General features: G+C 46.8%; 1 protein-coding gene across 2 annotated transcripts in view; it reads left to right on the forward strand.

Moving 5' to 3' along the window:
* The window catches only part of DAZL (deleted in azoospermia like), an 890,646-nt gene that overhangs the window by 678,302 nt on the left and 190,050 nt on the right, over nt 1-22,294 (forward strand). For both annotated transcript variants that reach the window (XM_069646760.1, XM_069646761.1), the window contains exon 10: nt 11,942-12,043. In XM_069646760.1, coding sequence (XP_069502861.1) covers nt 11,942-12,043 — 102 coding nt within the window. The remainder of the gene's footprint in view (nt 1-11,941; nt 12,044-22,294) is intronic.

A 22,294-nucleotide genomic window follows, 5' to 3' on the forward strand; every position in this document is an offset into this window, starting at 1 on the left:
CCCGGCTGACTGCAGAGAGGTTCTTGCAAAGGCCAGGGCGTCCTTAACTCTCAAGTGCTACGGACATAAGTTGAAGAGGTTCTCTGTCTGGTGCCGTGCACAGAAGATCAACCCTCTACTGATTACGGCACCTCAAGTGCTACCATACCTACTGTCGCTGGCCAAAGCTGGACTAGCTCATGCTTCCATCAAGATACATCTGGCAGCGATCTCCCGATACACCAGAACTACAGGACGGCCGTCCTTGTGGTCTCATCGACTGGTGAAGGAATTTATGAAGGGACTGTTCCGATCGTTCCCGCCGGTGAAGGCTCCAGCCCCGGCGTGGGAGCTCAACGTGGTGCTGACCAGGCTCATGGGGCCGCCATTCGAGCCTTTGTATTCGGCTCCATTTAAGTTCCTGTCGTGGAAGACAGAGTTCCTTGTGGCCATCACCTCCACACGACGCTTGGGAGAGATTCAGGCCCTATCCTGCAAGCCTCCATACTTGACTTCACGATACGAGGGTGGTGCTGAGGATGCACCCCTCTTTCATGCCCAAGGTGCGTCGGACTTGTATCTTAACGAGCCCTTGGTGTTGACAGTTTTCTTTCCGTCGCCTTCGTCGCCGGCCGAGAGGACTTTGCAGTTGTTGGTTGTAGCGAGAGCGCTTCGTTCTGGAGGGAACAAAGAGTTTTCGGAAGACATCACAGCTGTTTGTGACCTTTGGACCTGTGAACCAAGGGAAGGCTCTCTCGAAGGCTTCCATTTCTAGATGGCTCTCTGGCTGCATCATGCACTGTCATCGGTTGGCAAACCGACCGTTGCCCGGCCGTCCGAGAGCCCATTCGACCAGAGCGATCGCTGCTACCACGGCGTTCTTGTCTGGTGTGCCCCTGCTGGACATCTGCAGGGCTGCTACGTGGATGTCGATGCACACCTTCGTGAGATTATACTGCATCGACCGGGATTCCAGGGAGGAGTCCAGAGTCGGCCAAGCAGTGCTGCGCAACCTGTTCGCTTAAGGTGAGCCTGGTGAGGAGGTAGGAGACGCTTAATGTTGAGTTTTTGATGTAATGCTTAATGTTGAGCCTTTGCCAACTCCCGTTGGTTGTGCATGTGTGTACTGCTTTGTATTCTTATATTCATGAGCATGTGAATCCATGCCAGACCCCATGCTGGAGAAGGAACAAGTTACTTGCCTGTAACGGTTGTTCTCCAGCATGGGTCTGGCGTGGATTCACATGCGAACCCTCCCTCCTACCGCTCTGCGGCTCTTCACTTGGTCATACTGCCACTTTACGTGCTACCAAATCTGAGGATGGCTGCCAGGTGCGGGGCTTAGGGAGAGGGCAGCCATTGGCTGGGGGAAGTATGACCCAGAGACCAGTTATTGGTTACTACTAAGAAAGACAGATCAGAAACGAAACTGATACTGATTTTTTCTTTACCGAGGATTCCCAGCCTGACAATGGGGAATATTCATGAGCATGTGAATCCATGCCAGACCCATGCTGGAGAACAACAGTTACAGGTAAGTAACTTGTTCCTTCTTTTGGGCACTCCAGCCAGGCAACACTACTACCTGGGAGTGAAGTATGTTTTGAAGGTCTGTTCTGGCTCTGTCGTGGCTAGCCACCTCACCACTGGTGTCCCCTCCAAGGCCTCCACTGAGGGGACCCCAGTGTTCACTAAGGGTCTTTTGTGATCTGTTACTGTACCTGGATCTTGGGGGATTTGGTCTCTGCAAGGGCTCGTATCTGGACTACGTCCCCAAGGGCACTTTGCCTCATACCAGAACTTGTCCCGAAGCCCATACTGCATATGTTACCGTGTCTTTCCCCCAGTTCACCCTAATGGGTCTCCTGCGGGGGAAAGTACCTGCAGCAATCCCCCAAAGGTTGCGCATGAACTTGTTCGGTTCTCATATCAGTGGCACAGTTGCATGATACGTTGGTGCATCGTCTACCAGTGATAACTATAGCAGGTTCAGATTCATGCCAATCACTGGGTGATGTCTCTCCGGCAGGTTCAGATGCCACAATAGCAGGAGGCTCTGACAGGTTTCTGCCCTGACTATCCGGGCATGCTCAAACTGAATCCCTTTCCAACCAGAGTGGGTCTCGTCTCCCATTGGAGTGGGTCTCGTCTCCCATTATCGGTTTCACTGCTTTCGGTGCTCCAAAGCACTTGGGACAGAGTCTTCCACAAGTTTGTGCCTTAACCATGCCAAGAGGGCCGATTGCTTATTTTGAGAGGTTTCAGGACCTCATGCATTCAAATCGCATGAGGAAATATTTCAGAGGCCTTCTGCAGAAAGTGCTCTTGCTAGTTAGGACCTCTCAGCTGTTTTTAACCACATGGGCCAACGGCAAGCCTCAAGTGACTTCAAATATACTACATACAACCAATTCCCCTTGTGCAGATCAATTCATGGTAAGTACATTTGGATTTGACCGACCGGTGTTGTGAAACAAAGACATTACCGGGAGTACATACGCTATCACTTTTTGACAGTAATGACAGTTCGGTCTCACAAAAGATAAGCGTACCCGCGGGAAGAAATGTAACCACAGTCAAAACACGCTTAGCACATGAATTAACACAAGAGAATTGGGGATAAAAATCATAGGCAAGTCTTTTGTCAAGGTAGATAGAATCAGAGGGCACCTTCTAACTAGTAGATAAAGGTCAGTACGCCTGCGCCAGTGTCAAATGTAACAGGGGTCCTATTGCCGAGGATCACACGGTTAGAACAGTGCACGATTCGAGATTGCCACGAGAACTTAGATATTGTCACAAGGGGAGGCAAAAGTTATAAGAGTGAAGGAAGAAAAGGACAAGCCTTTGGTGAGGAAGAAGGGTTCACCACAATTCCTCGAAGTCGGACACAGTACCTTATTCGTTGAAGAAAGCTGGTGCCACGGCAGTTGTTCCTAGTAGTTCCTGCAGACTCGCGGCTCCTGGAGCTTCAGTCGTGGGGACAAGAAGGACGAAGTCTGGAGCGATCTGCTCTACCCAGGGATGACAGGAGAGGCTCTTCAGATGGCTATCCGGACCACTGCAGCTGTGTGCACCGATTTCCACCAAGAAGAGGATCCTCTGGCTGTGGAAGGTGAGCTGCCTCTGGCTGTGGAAGGTGAGCTGGTTGATCCCACCAGACTCAAGGGAAGAAGACTCCGGACCGGATCTTCTCTGTCGTTGAAGGGTAGTTAACTCAGGACTGCCCCACCGGGACTCGGGAGTTGCAGCAGCCGTCTTCTGCTCTGCTTCTCTTCGGTTCTTGCAGTTCCAGTGGCGACTCTGACTTCCAGCCCAAGAGTCCTGCCTTTTATGCCTAAATGCCCCATTCACACTGCCTGGCTGTCAATCACTCAGCAGGGGAGTTGTCCAGCCTGGACAACCACCTCAGCCAATAGACACAAAGTGCGACTTGGGTCTCCAAGGAGACCCTGTGCAGGGGGTGACTAAATGCCTCCCTCACATTCAGCCCACCTAGACACCCAGACGCCAAAGGAGGGCTTCTGGACAGAAGCCCGGCAAAGATCGGCGAACAAAGAAGGCAAACCTGATTTGGCGCGAAAAGTAAAACACAAGAAGGACTTTAACAAGAAAATTGCGACTAAACCCTACCGGAGCCAAATAAAAAGTATTTGGTCAAGCGGGTTTATGTTTGAGGCTAATACATTAGCCTAAAACAGTACCACGTTTATATAGTATATGCCTAACACAATACCAGGTTTATATAGTATAATCGCAGTAGAAAAGTTAGGGTAGATACCACTGCCACCAGCCAAGTCTAAATGTTAAGAGAACAAAACAAAGCTCCAAGAGGCACAGACAAAAAGGTGTAGGAATGAACACTTACCAATACTCCATGTAAGATGGGGCGTACTGCGTCTGTAGTTAAAAGTGGCTATATAAAGTTAATGGCAACTTAACATGTTTCTGGGGACAGTAGTCAGCCCCAGAAAAATTGAGTCAGTGGGATGTCTCAAAGACAACCCTGTGTCCTTGCACTGAAGGAGCGGTGTGGCTCCCAAGATCACACAATAAGTAGTACACATGGCAAAACACATGTAAGAGTTGGAAAAAGGCTCACACTCTTACCAGGTGGAAAAAAATAAACCCCAGAAATCCAGCAAAGCTGCTGAGGGACTCACTAGGTAAGGGAAATCAGCCATAAATCAGAATTCTCCCTAACACCGGTTGCCGAAGATTACCCCTCAGAGGGTTACGGCCCCGCAGATTCTTCCGTACTTGCTATCCTTGGCCAATACTGGACTGGCTCATGCCTTGATCAAAGTTTATCTAGCGGCTTTCTCCCGTTAAATCAGGTCTCCAAGAAGGTCTTCACTTTGGTCTCATCAGCTCAAGGAGTTCCTTAGAGGAGTATTTTTTGATCTCTCCCGCTGGTGAAGGCACCTGCCCCGGCGTGGGTGCTCAACGTGATTCTGACGAGGCTCATGGGGGCCCCCTTACAGCCTATGCTTCAGGCCCCTCTCTCAAATTCTCCTCTTGTGGAAAACTGCCTTCCTCAAGGCCATCACATCCGTCAGGAGGGTGGGTGAGTGTTAAGGATTTCTGAACTCTGACCTAGAGGGGCAGAGGTTCAGAAGGCCAACCTAGTTTCTTTGAACAGGGTAACCTCTGGACAAGCCAGACCAATCAGGGTAGCTACGGCAGGCGGTCAAGACTAAGTCTCAGGAGGGGTGAGGGTGACTTGAGCACACTGAGCAAGGACACTTACAAAATACTCCAGACAGGTGTTATATTAAAAATATAGGCACATTTATTACAAGGCCTTTGTAACATAGACCATAGCAAAAGAATCACAGTAACACTGCGTAAACCAATACATCACACTCAATACAATATATATACAAGAACAGGGGGGTCTAAAGGGGTGACTGTATGAAGTATGTCGACAACCTAGAGGGGAAGGAAACGGGCAGTGCAGGTAGTCTTTAGGGCCAGTTCAACATCACTAATACACCTAACTAAGAGGCAGTCCAAGCCCTATGAAGAGAGGAGCCGTGTGCTCAATAGTACATGCACACGCTTGTGCCAATGGGCGGAATAGGGTCTCTTCAGTGGTCTCTAGCAGCTCAGGAAGGTGGATGAGGCGATGCAGAATAAGTTTCCACTATTTAAGTAGGACCTCCACTTGAGGGCAGAGGCAGTTTGAGAGTGCAGGATGGATTTGCTATTTCGCAATAGCTATGAAAAGGAGAGGGGCCCCCAGGGGCCACTCAAATGCGTAAAAATTGACTCTTGCACTAAGGGCCAACTGTTAAGGTAAGGAGTACTCACCGGTCCCCAATGCAAGCAGACCAAAACTTCGTCAGTTCAGTCCACTTCTCTGGCAGGTTCGAATGCGGCAAAAAGGACGTCTCGGCACCTTTCAGTTCCTAAGATACAGCGATGATTCCCAAATGGGACAATGGCGATTTCTCCGCTCTGGGTGGAGGAATTGGCCCATTTTCACTGCAGTAGGCTTCAGGGGCAAGAGGGTCACAAATGCAGCGAACTTGCACAGGTCATTGCCGTGGCAGGGCAACACGTTAACCGCGTTTACTCCGGTCCTGGCGCACTCGTCTCACTTCAGACCTGGGAATGCCAAGTGTACGAAATTCAGTGTGACGGTGCGGGGATACAGTGCTAGCAGTATACCAAGTTTTGAGGGCCTCGGCAGTGACAGAGCAAAGCAACTGGTTAAGCTGGTCAGTCCACTGGTTGGCCCAGGGACACTTCAGAGAAAGCTTACTTGCAGGGTTTGATGACGGTGCCGGGAATAGTTGGTCCCACTATTCCAATGAGTCAACAGATGCAGAGGGGTCCCACGGGACGACAGCGGGCTCAGGGTGCCAAACCTTCCAGCGGGTCACCAGCAGTTCCTCCACTCGGCCTCGTAGTTGCAGGATACTTGAATCCTATTCTTTGTTCGGTGAGAACTCAGGTGATCGACATGGTAGTGGTGTTTTCAGCCTCCTCTTACCCAAAGTTTCCTTTGTGCCAAAAAGGAGAGGACCCAATGGGAGATCTTCCCACAAATACACACTCCATACGTGGACCAATCACGGACCGCAGTGGTCCCAGGAATTCATGGCACTCCAGACTCTCTGGCACCTAGGATGTGTATTGAAATCAGACATTCCAACCCACATGCTGGAGGCACACACACAAGGCATGTAGAAGCCCGCGAAAGCATTGGGATTCGCAGGAAAGTGCATGACCAAATAAGGACTGACCCGGGTCGATTCGATCTGGGGAATGTGAAGGGGCAAGATAGCCAAAGGACAGGACAAAGAACCTCGTGGCAGAGCCATTTTGGAGCCAGCCCACCTATTAGTGGCAAACGCGGTTAACATGGCAGGAAATGGTTAAAAATAATGCGAATAGATAGATGCCACCAGTCCTGTCCATGACACATCTGCACAGTTCATAAAATGTCCAGTGAGAGTATCTAGGGCCTTTGGAAAATGACTATAGACCCAAGTGTGCTGTATGGTAAGATACATTGCACACTTGTTACATGTTGCACCAAAGCAAAGGAAAGGGAAACAAAAGTCTCTCAGGACTGATGAGCATGTCAGTTTCCCCATAAAAAGTGAGCGAAAGCCCATTGCAGTGCAGCTGAAGGCTGTGCTTCTCTGGCAAAGTCGGTCAATGGTGTCTAAACAGCAGCAAAAAGTTTGGGGGTTGACACATGGAGGGAAAATTGCATACAACTATAAAATCTTTCCTAACATTTTCCACGTCTTAATCACGTGTGAGGAGACTGCCAATTTGTCCATTTACTGCTATTTGATTTAACAATACTGGGTGTTCTTGCTCCTCTAGAGACTTGCTCACTCCATCTTGTGTAGACCGTATTCACTGTTAATTGTCCAATACTTGCACATTTTTTCCCCTTCTTTGATCTTAACAGAAATATGTCCTAGGTACATGGCTCATCCGTCTGCCTTCCTTTATGCCTTGTAATTATTCCTTAAAATAGCATCCTTCATCCCAGGCGAACACAGACTGCTCTCTATTCTGCACCCAAGCTATTTCTCCAAGGTCTCCTGACTCTGCATCCCTGTTCTGATTCTGAGGTAGCTGGATTGATTCTTAACACAAGCCAACGTCATCTTCCTATCATGGCCGTCCTAGCCACGTTATATTATCCTCTAGCAAACTTCTTTATATCTCATCTACCTTGCATTACTGCGTATTTACACATATTGGTCATCAAGTTACTTTATCCCCCTTTTATATATGTTTACTTTATCCTTTCGTACATGTTTGGCTTGTCACTGCAGTTACATCATCACTCTTTTGTATTTTCATATTGTTTCTGTATGTCCTCGTATATCTTCATGACATAACTCTGCCCTCCTCAGATATCCAATGGTGCGTACTGACATCCTTCCACTCTTTCAATACAAGGGTTCATTCGGTATGGTTGCCTGAGTGCATATCGTCTCTCATACACGTGATGTGGTAAAGGAACAACACATGGGGTCTCACGTACAGCTCTTCTTTTGCTGTTCCAATATGACGGCGGTGAGTGGGTGGGAACTGTGGAAAAGGCATCCACCTGCTCCTCTGTACAGTTTACAATCCTTCTATTTGGAGAGTGATAGATGGCTTTGTACTCTCCCATACACAGGGAGGAGAGGGGATTCAATGTTGGAGTAAGGGAAACGTTTTCACCGTAATGACTACAATACTCCTAGTCCAAAGTCCCCCTCTTCTCCATGTACCCATTTTTCTTCCCCCCCAAATGTGTAGGTAGTGCTTCTGGCCTGCTGGATGGATAAAGGGAATAAGGGTTTGGAGCGTGTGAGGGTGGAAGACATGGATGCTTTTTGCGCTTGCAGCCCAATATCTGCATGCACGTTTTTAAAGGGAAAGCGTGCATCGCTGTGCTCATGCTCTGGTCCCATACCAGTGGCAACTCATATAAGTATAGAAGAAAGGGAACTTTGGACTAGGAGCACAGTGGACACTATGAGTAAGCTTTCCTTTCTCCATTATTAGTATCTTCATCTTATTCATAACTGACCTTCGTTATCCTGGAAGCAGGTGAGTGCTGACCTCTGCGCTGCCCCATTGTGCGCTTTATTTAAAAAAAAAAACAGGGTCTCCAGGCCTCGTGTGCCCGCATCCCCTTGCAGCGTCTCCCGTTCGTGCTTCCCCTCTCCCTCCCACCTACCGACCCTCCCACCGGCCCTGATTGGCTGCTTAGGCCCACTGCCTGGAGCCTAGCCCTCGATGAGCAAGCCCCCTGCTTCCTTCGTTATCCTGGAAGCAGGTGAGTGCTGACCTCTGTGCTGCCCCATTGTGCGCTTTATTTTATTTTTTTAAACGGGGTCTCCAGGCCTTGTGTGCCCGCATCCCATGAAATGGATCATCTGGGTATCGCCTACCAGAATTACGCAAAGGGTACCCAGATCCTCCCTCCGCTATAAGGAGACTACGTCAAGGATCTGGCCCGAGAGAATAGAATCTACAGCATCATTCAGGCATGGATGGCCACACACGGCTTATGCCTGAAAGATGACAAAACAGAGCTCATTATCCTAAGCACCCCGACATACATATCCAAACTCAGTCCTGACTATGCCAATTTCATTATCGATGGGAATAACATAAAAGTAGCTAAGGAAGTGAAGACCCTAGGCCTTTACCTAGATGCCAGAACTTTGCTAACTAAGTTAACTCTCTGGCCTCAGCTACTGCATACACATGCAAACTTATCAGAGCTAGCAAACAGACAACTGCATCTCTCTACAGACAGCTGCATCACACTTGCCAGAGCCCTTATACTTTCCAAATTGGATTATTGTAATGGACTATACATTGGGGCTATTAAACGGACCATTCATAAAACTTTTCCTCCAGAATAATGCCTTATGAGCAGCTCTCAAGATTAACAGAAATGAGCATATATCTTCGGTAAGAAGATAATTCAAATGGCTATCCACTTCTGATAAAATTAAACTCAAAATCGCTTCCCTTACCCACAAGTGCCTCAACAACAAAGCACCACCCTAGCTCAAGGATAGGCTACGTATAAGAACCTCGACCAGACCTACAAGAACAGCGAACGCAAACTGCCTACAAGTCCCGCGATTTAAACTCGCTACTATAGGAGGACACATCTTCCCAGTCAAGGCTGCGCAGCTGTGGAACTCCCTACCCCATGGCATTAGATAACCCCAGCCCTTTGTGAAATTCAGACAGAACTTGACCAATTGGTTGAGAGCAAATGAAACCTAACTACCCTGACATGCTTGTATCCGTTGACGCACCAACCTGAAGCTCTACTTGCACCCATTACCAGGCTATTTGAATCTGCTTCTTTCTCCTTGCAATGTAATGCTCCTGGTGCCTGTATATTATTACTGTGTATATTATTATCTTATATCCTCTCAAGAATACCTGCACGTGTAAAACTTTGTTTCTGGACCTAGATCCTGCCTTGTATATATCTGTCTACTGTAACTTGTCTGATGTCCCTGTACTGTCCTACTTACCATGTACCTGTAACTAAGTTGAGCATATTCCTGTCATTTGGGCCCTGATGCCCCAGGGTCTGGCTCGCTCTACAAATGATAAACTAAACTAATCCCCTTGCAGTGTCTCCTGTTCTTGCTTCCCCTCTTCCTCCCACCTCCCGACCCGCCCATCTACTCTCCGATTGGGCCTGAGCCCTTCATCACTGGTCCTCCCAGGGCAGCCCTCTGCCTGTGCTGCCCTGCAGCTAAGGGCCCAAGGACAAGGGCGGCTCCCACATTGGCGGCTCCAAGATGTGTCTGCAGGTGTCTGCAGGGGAAGCCAATGAAGCCACCAGACACCAACAAAACTGTAAGTGATAGCATGGGTGGGGGGTAGAGCAATTACTCTACTCCAGAAAGCTCCTCCCACAGTAACTTACCTTTGAATGGCCTAGACTGCTACAGACCTACACCACGCATTATTAGAGAGATGTGGGACTACCAGCCTAAACCTACTCATGGCTGGACAGCAAACACTGCCTACAGTATAATGTCACCTAGTACCATACCCCGAGAGAACCACAAAGATTAGCCTGCGCTAAATCTAGACAGAAATGTGATTGTTAGCATATGCCACACTTAGATGGAATTCTCAAGCTTAGCCCGCATCGCATCTAGATAGAAATATGATTGTTGGCATATGCCATACTCAGATGGAATTCTCAAGCTTAGTCTGTGCCAAATCTAGACAGAAATGTGATTGTTAGCATATGCCGCACTTAGATGGAATTTCAGAAATGTGATTGTTGGCATATGTGACTCTTAGCATGCACCACACTTAGAATTCTGAACCTAGCTTGCGTCGCATCTAGATAGAAATGTGACTGTTAGCATGTGCCACACCTAGATGAATTCTCAAGTTTAGTCTGTGCCAAATCTAGACAGAAATGTGATTGTTAGCATATGCCACACTTAGATGGAACTCTCAAGTTTAGCCCGCGTCGCATCTAGATAGGAATATGATTGTTAACATATGCCACACTTAGATGGAATTTTCAGAAATGTGATTGTTAACATATGTGATTCTTAGCATGCACCACACTTAGAATTCTGAACCTAGCTTGCGTCGCATCTAGACAGAAATGTGATTCTTAGCATGCACCACACTTAGAATTCTGAACCTAGCTTGCGTCGAATCTAGATAGAAATGTGACTGTTAGCATGCACCACACTCAGGATTCTGAACCCTAGCTTGCGTCGCATCTAGACAGAAATGTGACTGTTAGCATGTACCGCACCTTGATGGAATCCCACAACTGCAAGGACAGCAATGCCAACTAACCAACCAACTAACAATTCCATCCCTCTGCATACACCTCTCAAACTATAACCAAACACAATGACAAGCCTAAAACGCAGCAATCCGCACAAACTTCACAACAATGCAACAACAAAACAAACCACACATAGACTTGCACAACAGCACACGACGACTACGGGCCATAAAACACCCCAAGCCCAGCCAACGGACCCCAGGGCTGAGGCTGCCAACAGCACATCACTGCTCTCTTGCACTTTTCCAGCTTATTCCCACTAACCCACCCCCTCCCGTCCCATTTTTCAGAGCGCCAGGGGACCACTTCGGTGGCGATAGTGCGCGGTACAAATATCCTTCAACATTAACATTAACCTCTCCAATCTTCCCCATTCAGGGAAGTGAATGCTATCTTTCATTGATCTTCAAATGAAAATGGTAAAGTGCCATTTTGTGTCCCTTCTGTAGACAGCTTTTGAAAACCCCTGTGCATCCTCATCCTGTGTAGTATTCCTCTATTCCTCTAAATCTGCAAGACTACCCTAACAGTTATGAATATGATGAGATTTACTGTTACAAGTAAGTAACATTTGCTTAATTGGTTTATACCAAAATGAGGCGTTCTTCTTTGATGGATTACTATGCAATTCCAAAGTGCTAAATGCTCTCTGGTAGTGGTGTGTGAACAGTGTCTTTTGTCAGTTGAGCAGTTTGGAACTTATGCAGGAATCTGACAGTCAGTATAAGAACATTTCTGTATGGTGCTATTTAGGGCACTAACTGTCATAAATGAATGTAATTGAGACTGAAATAATGCATCATAATGTTGACATTCTAACTGAAGTCATGGGTCAGAAACAAAATCCATAGTTAGCCTGAAATGGTCATCCAAAATAATAATCATTTTGAATAATATTTTCTTGCATTAATAGAGGGAAATGATTTTAGAGAAAACAAGTTTAAAAACAAAGGTTTAGACTGTAATTCATAACAGTTGTCCGAATATATAGTTAAATAATAACTTTGGAATGTGTAGAGATAATTGGCCAATTACTGTCTTAATATGACAATGGGGTTTTATGTATTCATATAGACTGGTGTCTTGTTCATATGACTGTGCTTTAAATTGGCAGTTTTCTGGTCCCAAAACATCTTTTTTCAGAAATCTGTGGACCGAAGCATTCAGACAGTCGTATCCTGCTTGTTCACTCCTGAGAACAGACTGCCGAGGAACTCTTTTGTATCTCAGGAGGAATACATGAAGGTAGGTCATACACCTACTCTAAGTGCCGTTCTACTACACTGAGTTTTATTTAACTTTCTATGGCTCATTATTCTGAGCTGCTTACGTTTTTTTTCCTAGGTTTTTTTTCTCATATACTTTCCTTATTCGACCACCTAGGCCTTTTAGATATCCAGCAACCTTTTTCAGGCCACTTCAATCAGAACACGTCTTCAGGTCACCTTTCATCTAGGGGGTACCCGGAGATGTCCAAAAACGTGCTGCTAAAAAGTTGTAACTGTTATTAAAATACAAAGGCAAGCCATATGTATGATTTTCTAACTGACATTTTCCTCCAACATACATTCCTTATCTTCTCAAATATTCTCTCACGTAGTAGTCTCCAGAATGTTTTTTCTTACCACTAGGGGCCACTTTTCAGCTCCCGCGTCATCTCGTCATTGCCCTCCAATGCCGGGTGATGTCATAGGAATATAAGATCGAAGCGCCAGTTTTCCTCAGTTGCTTGTTTCTGCAGCAACGGTCAGAAACCCTCAAGGGCACTCAAAGTTCTTTACAAATTTCAACATGTCTCCACTGTGAAAAACCCAGGGATTTGACCCACCTTCTTCGCCAGGGTTCTACTACATTACCACATAAAGAAATTCTCTCTCTCTCAAGTCACGATTCTGACGGCAGAATAAAAAGGGACAACTAACAGAGTGGAGAATTCGGGGGAGAATGTTCAAAGGGGAGACACGATATTTGGCCTTTTGTAATTCCCATCATCCCCCCACCCCCTTTTCTACCATCAGGGATTTTTCGAGTTCACACCCATTCTCACCCTCCCCATTCCTAAGAAACACTGGGAAGGAAAGAGGCAGGTGTGAACCAATGGGATTGCCCATGGGAACACATGGGCTATGGATTCCTATGAGCATTCTCCGTGTTCTCCCAATAACGAGATCAGGCTGGGTCAGGCAATTCTCCAGCCTGGGGTCTGGCATGGATTCACATGCTCATGAATATTTCCTGTCGTCAGGCTGGGAATCCTCGGTAAAAGAAAAAATCAGTTTCAGTTTCATTTCTGAACTGTCTTTCTCCTAACAACCAATCAATGAGCTCTGGGTCATATTTCCCCCAGTGAATGACTGCCCTCTACCTAAGCCCCTCCTCGGGCAGCCATCTTCAGATTTTTACCGCACGTTTAAGTGTTGGGAGTCCTTGTGCTTTATTCTGCGTTTTTCGCTTTTTGGAAGAGTTTACTCTATTTTTCGGTCAATCGAGGCTCGTGCTCTATCGATTATACTTCCGATTAATGGGGACCTGTTTTTGGATTTCTTCTGGCCCCACAAGGGCGGATTTCATTGAAATTCTCTGGAGAAGCTTCTAGAATATTCTTCAAGGCCTACACCGCATAGATCATGTCGGACGAGAAGAAGGATTACCCTTCCCTTTTCAAGCTTTGCTCCGACTGCGGTTTGAGTAATGTTTACATGGAAGACAAACATTCCCAGTGCCTGTATCCAATGGATAAGGAGTAAGATTGTGCATTTTGCTATGATCTCTCAAAGCATACGTTGAAGGATCGGCGTAAGCGGATACAGGCCAACGCCTCTGCACCGGGTTGTTCCCAGGAGCATGCCTCTCCCGAACCTGGAAAGCTTTGCGTGCTTCTAAGTCCTTTGAGGGCGCTCCTTTCTCGGGGGTCCACAAAATGCCAAGCACTGCAAGTCCGTTATTGTTGGGGCTGCCGTTGAGGCGGGCTCCTTGGTGGCCAGGGAGCGTTTGACATCGCCAAATACTTCAGTCAACGCTCCGGATCTTCATCCAAGAGGAAGTCTGATCACCCAGTCAGTCTGAAGGTGGCCCCTGAGACGACCAAGGAGAAGACCAAACGGGGTACGGCGTCCGGCATACCCTCATCGGAGAAGGCCAAAGGAGTCTGGGCCTCCGAGCTGGCCCCTAAGGAGAAGGACAAGCAGGACAAGGTGCCTGGGGCGACCACAAAGGCCAAGCAGGACAAGGGGACTGGCCTGACTGTTAGGGAGAATTCTCCTTCTATGGCTAATTTCTCTCAGTGAGTCCCCCAGCAGCTTTGCTGGATTTCTGGAGTTTATTTTTCCACCTGGTAAGAGTGTGAGCCTTTTTCCCACTCTTACTTGCGTTTTGCCATGTGTATTTTTACTGTTTGTGTGATCTTGGGCTATGGAGCACGCCACTCCATGAGCCCCACTTTTTGTGTGCGTTACACAGCACCTTCAGTGCAGTAACACAGGGTTGTCTTTTAGACTTCCCACCGACTCCATTTTTCTGGGGCTGACTTCTGTCTCCCAGAAACATGTAAAGTTGCCATTAACTTTATATAGTCACTTTAAAACTACAGACCCAGTACACCCCATTTTACATGGAGTATTGGAAAGGGTTAACTCCTACCCCTTTTTGTCTGTGCCTCTCTGAGCTTTGTTTTGCTCTTTTAACATTTAGACTTGGCTGGTGGCAGTGGTATCTACACTAACCATTCTACCGCGATTATATTATATAAACGTGGTACTGTTCCAGGCTATTGGGGTAGCCTCGAACCTAAACCCGCTTGCCCAAATACTTTTTATTTCGGCCCCGTTCAGGTTCAGTCGCCATTTCTTTTTGTTAAAGTCCTTTTTGTTTCTTACTTTGTGCGGCAAACCAGGTTTGCCTTCTTTGTTCAATGTCTTTTGGCTGGCTTCTGCAGAGAAGCCCTCCTCTTGGTGCCTCGGTGTCTAGGTGGGCTGAATGTGGGGGAGGGGTGTAGTCACCATCTGCACAGGGTCTCCATGGAAACCCAAGTCGCACTTTGTCATGATTGGCTGAGGTGGTTGTCCGGGCCGGAGAACCCCCCTGCTGGGTGATTGACAGCCAGGCTGTGTGAATGGGGGATTTTTGCATGAAAGGCAGGACTCTTGGGCTGGAAGTCGGAGTTGCCACTGGAACTGCAAGGAACCAAAGAGAAGCTGAGAAGAAGATGGCTGCTGCAACCCCGAGTCCCGGTAAAGCCCTGCTGCAGTCCTAAACTAACTACCCTTCAACGACCAGAGACGATCCAGTCCGGAGTCCTATTCCCTCGAGCTTGGTGGGGTCAACCAGCTCATCTTCTACAGCCAGAGGACCCCCTTCGTGGTCGAAATCGCTGCATCCTGCTGTAGTGGTCCGGATAGCCATCTGAAGAGCCTCTCCTGTTTTAAAGGAGCGCACCTTTATACACCGTCGCTGCTGCCGGCCTCATCCCTGGGGAGTGCAGATCGCTCCAGATGTCCTTCTTATTGTCACCACGACTGAAGCTCCAGGAACCGTGAGTCTGCAGGAAACTACCAGGAACAACTGCCATGACACCAGCTTCTTCAAGGAATAAGATACTGTGTCTGACTTCGAGGAACTAGGGTGAACCCTTTTCTCCTCACCAAAGGCTTGTCCTTTTCTTCTTTGCTTCTTATAACGTTTGCCTCCTCTTCTGACAATATCTAAGTACTCCTGGCAACCTTGAATCGAGAACTGCCCGATTGTGTGATCCTCGACAACAGGAACCCTGTTCCACCTAACACTGGCCTATTGACTTTTATCTTTGGGTTAGAAAGTGTTCTCTGATTCTGTCTGCCTTGACAAAAGTATTGCCTATGATGTTTGCCTCCAACTCTCTTGTGCTAAGTGTGGTTTTACCCCGGTAACATTTCTTCCTGCGGATACGCATATCTTTAGTAAGACCGAACTGTCATTACTGTCAAAAAGTGATCGCATATGTATTCCCAGTAACGTCTCTTGTTTCATAACACCGGTCTGTCAAATCATAAGGTACTTACCTTGAGTTGTTCTGCACAAGGGGAATTGTGTCACGACCCGGCGAAATTGCCCCTTCTGGACCTCATGGTCATTGTCACGAAGGGCTTGTACTCCTTGTTCCTCCCAACATGGCTGTACCAAGCTCTGTGCTACGCACTAGCTTTTCACGTCGTGGCACGTACTATAAATTGGTCACGCCCCTGCGGGTCGGCGCGTCTCCACGCTATCTTCGGTAGTGACCCAACGTGTGCTTACCTGCTACATTGGTTCCTTTGATCCTCTTACTTCCTTCCTTGCCTTTTATCCTGTTCCTGGATTTCCCCCCCTACTTACTCGTTCATCGCTAAATCCTGGATACCCTGGAACCACGAACTTCCCGGAACTCGAGCCTTTTCAAGACCCGAACCATCCACAGAAATAGTCCTGCGGCCGAACAAGGGAGATCCCGATCACAGGTTTGACGGGCGGAGATTTACGACAGTTTGAGACGCGCCAAACGATCAATACGGATTTTACCATGGAGATTCAGGACCTGATGCGCGGAATGCAAGAACTTTCCACAGAGATGCAGAATTTAAAAGCCGAGAATGCGGCGCTAAGACAGCTTGTCTTGTCACGTGACTCCGCGAACAAGGACAGCGTATTATTGGGAGGAGTGGTTGATAAATACGACGGTTCAACAAAGACCTTACGTGGATTCCTGGATTCTTGTTTGGTACATTTTACCTCAAGCCCTACTATTTCTCAACTCCTATGGCTAAGGTGGGCTTTATAATATCGCATCTTTCCGGTAATTCCCTTACATGGGCCACTCCTTTACTCAATTCAGGGGATGCTCTCCTGGATGATTATGAAGGGTTTATCACGGAACTCAAGACCATGATCGAACGTCCAGAGCTGGTCCACGGTGCTCAAGAGAAGTTACTTGACTTCCAGCAAGGATCCCAAGACATGGTGACCTATGTTACAAGATTCAAACAGCTAGCCAAAGACGCGGACTGGCCCCTGGAAGCCAGTTTTACCTTGTTTCGCAGAGGTCTAAATGAAGCGATTAAGGACGAATTATCCAGAGTGGCACGTCTTAGTTCATTCCAGGCCCTCCTGGACTTGTCTATGCAAATAGACTTCAGAATCCAAGAAAGAAAGGCCGAAAAGAAAAAGAATAAAGTCTCAATTCAAAGAAACTCCCCAGAGAATACTACAAGGACCGAATGTGCCAAGAATCCGAGCACTGATTCTGAACCCATGCAACTTGGAGCCTTTCGTGGACCAATTTCCCCACAGGAAAGTTTAAGAAGGATACACACAGGCTTATGCATGTATTGTGCCTCAGATAAACATTTAGTTAAGGAATGTCCTCTGGCTCCTCCCCGACGCTCGGGAAACGCCAGCTCCCGATCCTAAATGGAGCAAGGTTTCGGGAGAGCGATTTTTGCTCCACATCAATTCCATCCTTGAACTCTCCTGGACAAAATAAACTGGTGATATTACAGGCCTTTTTATCGCCATTCAAGGACAAGGTCTACCCCATACTGGCCTTGGTGGATTGCGGAGCAATGGGAGTCTTCATTGATCAAGATTGGGTCAGAAGTCATAACATTCCTTATGAAGCAAGACATTTTTCACAGCCAGTGGAAGCAATTGACGGAATACCTCTTTCCTCAGGACCCATAAATCTGCAAACAAGGGAGATCCATCTTTCCATAAATTATCATCAAGAAAGGATTGTGTTTGACATTATAAAATCAGCCTATTCCCCCTTGGTTCTGGGCATGCCCTGGTTACAAAAGCACAATCCATATATCAACTGGACGGCCGGATCCTTATTCCTGGGCTCGGAGTTCTGTATGAACCATTGTTTAAACCTGGATACTTCAGTGTCAGCTCCCATAAGTCTACCAAGGTGTCCAGAGACACCACTCATGGTTTCCAATATTGTACAAGTTCCAGAGATCTATCAAGGGTATGCTGATGTATTCTCTACTGCCATTGTGCAAGCCTAACCTCCACATAGACCCGAAGACTGTGCCATAGATACTGAACCCTCAGCAGTGATTCCCTTTGGCAGGATGTTTATGCTTTCAGAACCCGAAAAGAGAGCCCTCCGGGAATACCTAGACACTAATCTTGAGAACGGCACCATAAGACCTTCAAAATCACCAGCTGGTGCTTCATTGTTCTTCGTTCCAAAAAAGGATACCAAAGAGCTCAGATATTGCCTGGACTATCGGGGCCTAAATCAATACACCCTTAAAGACAGATACCCAATACCCTTGATCTCGGATATCCTTGAAGCTGTGAGAGGTGCAGTGATATTCACGAAACTGGATCTCCGAGGTGCTTACCATTTGATCCGTATCCGGGAAGGAGACGAATGGAAAACAGCCTTTAGAACACCCTTTGGTCACTTTGAATACCTAGTCATGCCCTTTGGTCCGACTAATGCTCCCGCAGTCTTCCAGCGTTTTATGGATAGGGTGTTCTCTGACATGTTATTTCTCAATGTTATCGTCTACTTGGATGTCATATTGATCTTCTCCAAGGACTCCTTGAAACATGAAGAACATATAAAAGCAGCACTTCAACGTCTCCGTGAAAATCAACTCTTAGCCAAACCAGAAAAATGTTTGTTTCATGTTACATCAGTTCACTATCTGGGATTTGTCCTCAGTTCAGAAGGAATTAGTATGGACCCTTCAAAGGTGAAGGCCATACTGGCTTGGCCCGCCCCAACATCTGTTAAGCAAATGCAATCCTTCCTGGGGCTTGCCAACTTCTACCGGAAATGTATTCCCACCTTTTCTGAGATTGTTCAACCCATTGTTAATCTCCTGAAGAAAGACGTTCCATTTAACTGGTCTATACCACAAGACAAGGCATTCCAACGCTTGAAAGAAGAATTCACTCAGGCCCCCATCCTGGCCCAACCTGACATAAATCGTCCTTTTCTAGTGGAAACTGATGCCTCCAATTACGCCATAGGAGCAGTTTTAAAACAAGAATCCGATAAGTTGGAACATCCCATTGCTTATCTCTCACGGACCCTGACCACCAGCGAGACCCACTACTCAGTTCTGGAGAAGGAGTTATTGGCTATTCGTCATGCCTTCACTGAATGGAGACATTTACTCCTGGGTGCTAAATATCCAGTTCAAGTCCGTACTGATCACCGAAATCCTCAGGTCCTACAATCCATGGAGTGCAGGAACAGTAGACAAGCTCGATGGGCCTACTTCTTTGCTCAATATCAATTTCAAATTTCACATGCTCCTGGATCGCAAAACTTGATTGCAGATGCCCTTTCTCGGCGTCCCGACTACGTTCCCTTGGAGGATAAGATCTATCCTAAAATGTTTCCACCCACAATCTTTGTAGCTCAAGCGATCAATCTCCTGGAAGAAATCAGAGCACAGACTCAATTATCTGAACTCTGGAAGGACATATCGAAGAAATCTCCCTGGCGTCTTACAATCAAGGAAGGATACTTATTCAAGAACAATTCAGTGGTCATTCCGACAAAAGAACTTCAACAGAAGGTAATGAATCTATGCCATGATACTCTTCACTCCGGCCATCGAGGAGTAACCAACACCTTCCGTCTTATACAAAGACAGTTCTGGTGGCCAGGGATGAAGTCCAGTGTAGTTCAATACATCAAGACCTGTGCTATTTGTAGTCAGAACAAATACGATAATCAGAGGCCGGCGGGTCTGCTTCTACAACCTACGATGCCAACCAGACCCTGGGAAGTTATTGCCACTGACTTCATTGTTGAATTACCACCTTCCCGAAGATATACAACCATCATGGTAACCATTTACTTGTTCACTCATCTAGCTCAATTTACACCATTGTATAAACTACCATCTTCCTCAGAACTTGCTGGAATTTTCCTGGAACATATTTTTCATCTTCATGGCCTTCCTTCCAAGATTATTTCGGATCGGGGACCTCAGTATATTTCACAATTCTGGAAACATCTCTGTCGTGTTCTAGGAATCCAACGTGCCCTTTCTTCAGGTTATCATCCACAAACCAATGGGGCAACGGAACGAATAAAACAAACCCTGGAACAATATCTTTGTTGTTTTGCCACCAAGGTTCAAGACGATTGGTCTCTCCTTATACCTTTAGCCGAATTCTCCTACAATAATTCGGATCATTCAGCTCTCAAGATCAGCCCCTTTTATTGCAGACAAGGTTATCACCCCTCTGTTTTACCATCAGTTCTTCCAGAATCTACTCCGGTACCTACCCTTGACTCTTGGATTCAGACGCTGATCGACTTACAAAGAGAGGCAAAGGATCAGTTAGAACAGGCCCAGACTCGAACCAAAAGACATGCGGACTCTAAGAGAAGACCATCACCTTCCTATTCAGTTGGCGATGAAGTCTGGTTAGCCTCAAAAATGTTACCTCGACATCTACGACCAAACAAATTAGCTCCTCGCTATTATGGTCCATGTTCTATAAAGGAGATCATCAATCCTGTCTCCTTCCGACTTAAGCTCCCGCATTCCTGGAAGAAGATACATGCAGTATTCCATACTTCCCTGTTGAAACCCTACGTTAGTTCTACTCGAAAACCCTTCAAACCCACACCTGTTGTTGTGGACGACCAGTTGGAATATGAGGTGTCCAGGATATGTGATTCCAGGTATAGGAGGGGTCGACTACAATATCTGGTCGAGTGGAAAGGCTACCCCCCTAGCGAGAGAACATGGGAACCAGTTTCTAATTTAAAGACTCCTCTTTTGCTCAGAAGATTCATCTTATTCACCCAGGCAAACCTGGAGGAACCAGTCTTCGGAGGGGGCATACTGTCACGACCCGGCGAAATTGCCCCTTCTGGACCTCATGGTCATTGTCACGAAGGGCTTATACTCCTTGTTCCTCCCAACAGGGCCGCACCAAGCTCTGTGCTACGCACTAGCTTTTCACGTCGTGGCACGTACTATAAATTGGTCACACCCCTGCGGTTCTGCACGTCTCAACGCTATCTTCGGTAGTGACCCGACGTGTGCTTACCTGCTACATTGGTTCCTTTGATCCTCTCACTTCCTTCCTTGCCTTTTATCCTGTTCCTGGATTTCCCCCCCTACTTACTTGTTCATCGCTAAATCCTGGATACCCTGGAACCACGAACTTTCCGGAACTCTGAATGCATCCTGCAACCTGACGAGGCTCGGGCGAGCCTATTCAAGACCCGAACCATCCACAGGAAGAGTCCTGCGGCCGAACAAGGGAGATCCCAATCACAGGTGAGACGGGGGGAGAATTACGACAAATTGGTTGTGTGTAGTGCATTTGAAGTGTGATTTTTTTTTTCTTTTATATATTAATAGAAGTGAAGTGTTTTACAAAAAGATGGTTTAAAATAAATGTACTTTTGCTTTTTAACCAAAAACCTTGAGTCAGTGTTTGCTTGAGTCACAGTAATTGTAGTCCTTTGTGTAATCTCTACCACTGATCATTTGATCTTGAGATAAGCCTGGCTGCTCAGTCACTGCTACCACCCTCTCTCGGTAGTACAGGCTTGTACCAAAGGTGAACTTGTATCACCACTTGTGGTCTTAACTCTATGCAGTGGTCCCTAAGGGCACTGTATAGGATTCTGCCTAACACTGGTGTACTGCGGTGGGATTTTCACTTAGAGCCTCCTATTACATTGAGTGAACTAACCACAAGGCTAAACACCACTATAATCTGATAACTGAAAATCATCTCAAATTTGGAAAGCTACAGTGAAGAGAATCTCTTAAACTACAGAGACTCTCTGGCAAAGGCAAGAAATCTGAACTCGTTGCTACGTTGTTGGGAAAGCAAAATCTGGAGAGTGGGTCAGAAGAGCCTACTCCTCAAGCAAATGTGGATAATGATGTGTCTGATTCTGAGAGTGTTGGTTTAGATGAAGTAGAAGAATCTTTGTTAGGAGATCCTGCCACTCCCTTACCTGCTCAGAAACTACAACCTCTGTCCACAGGGACCCCCACAGGTCCTACACTCACTCCTGAATTTATTGCCCTTGAGAAAATGAGACTTAAATTCGAAGTGAAACGTATTGAGGCACAAACTACAATGAAACATTAAGAGTGAATGCTTAGGGAAATGGAGCTGGCTCATGCTTAAGAGATGAAGAAATTGTCTTTGGAAAATGCTTCTCTCCCAGAATCTACTAGGTCTTCCAGTCCTAAGAGACCCTGTATGCCAAAGGAAATGATTGATGTGTATGAGACTAAACTTGATGTTTTGGATTGGTTAGCAATGTTTGAGTATAATCATGGGGTTCAGGGTATCACAGGGAATCAGTTGATACCTTGGCTCTTCTCTAGGCTTCCCCCTGTTGCAAGTGATGCTGTAATGGAGTTGGGGGAGGAGGATAAGCAGGATTATGAGTGTGTGAACCTAGCTTTAATAGCTAGATTTGGGAAGACCCCCTTCCCAGTACCTCAAGAGGTTTAGGACCCTCAAAAAGCATGA

This window comes from Ambystoma mexicanum, chromosome 2q (genome assembly GCF_040938575.1).
Source record: "Ambystoma mexicanum isolate Mex_15411 chromosome 2q, UKY_AmexF1_1, whole genome shotgun sequence".
Classification (NCBI taxonomy): domain Eukaryota; kingdom Metazoa; phylum Chordata; class Amphibia; order Caudata; family Ambystomatidae; genus Ambystoma; species Ambystoma mexicanum.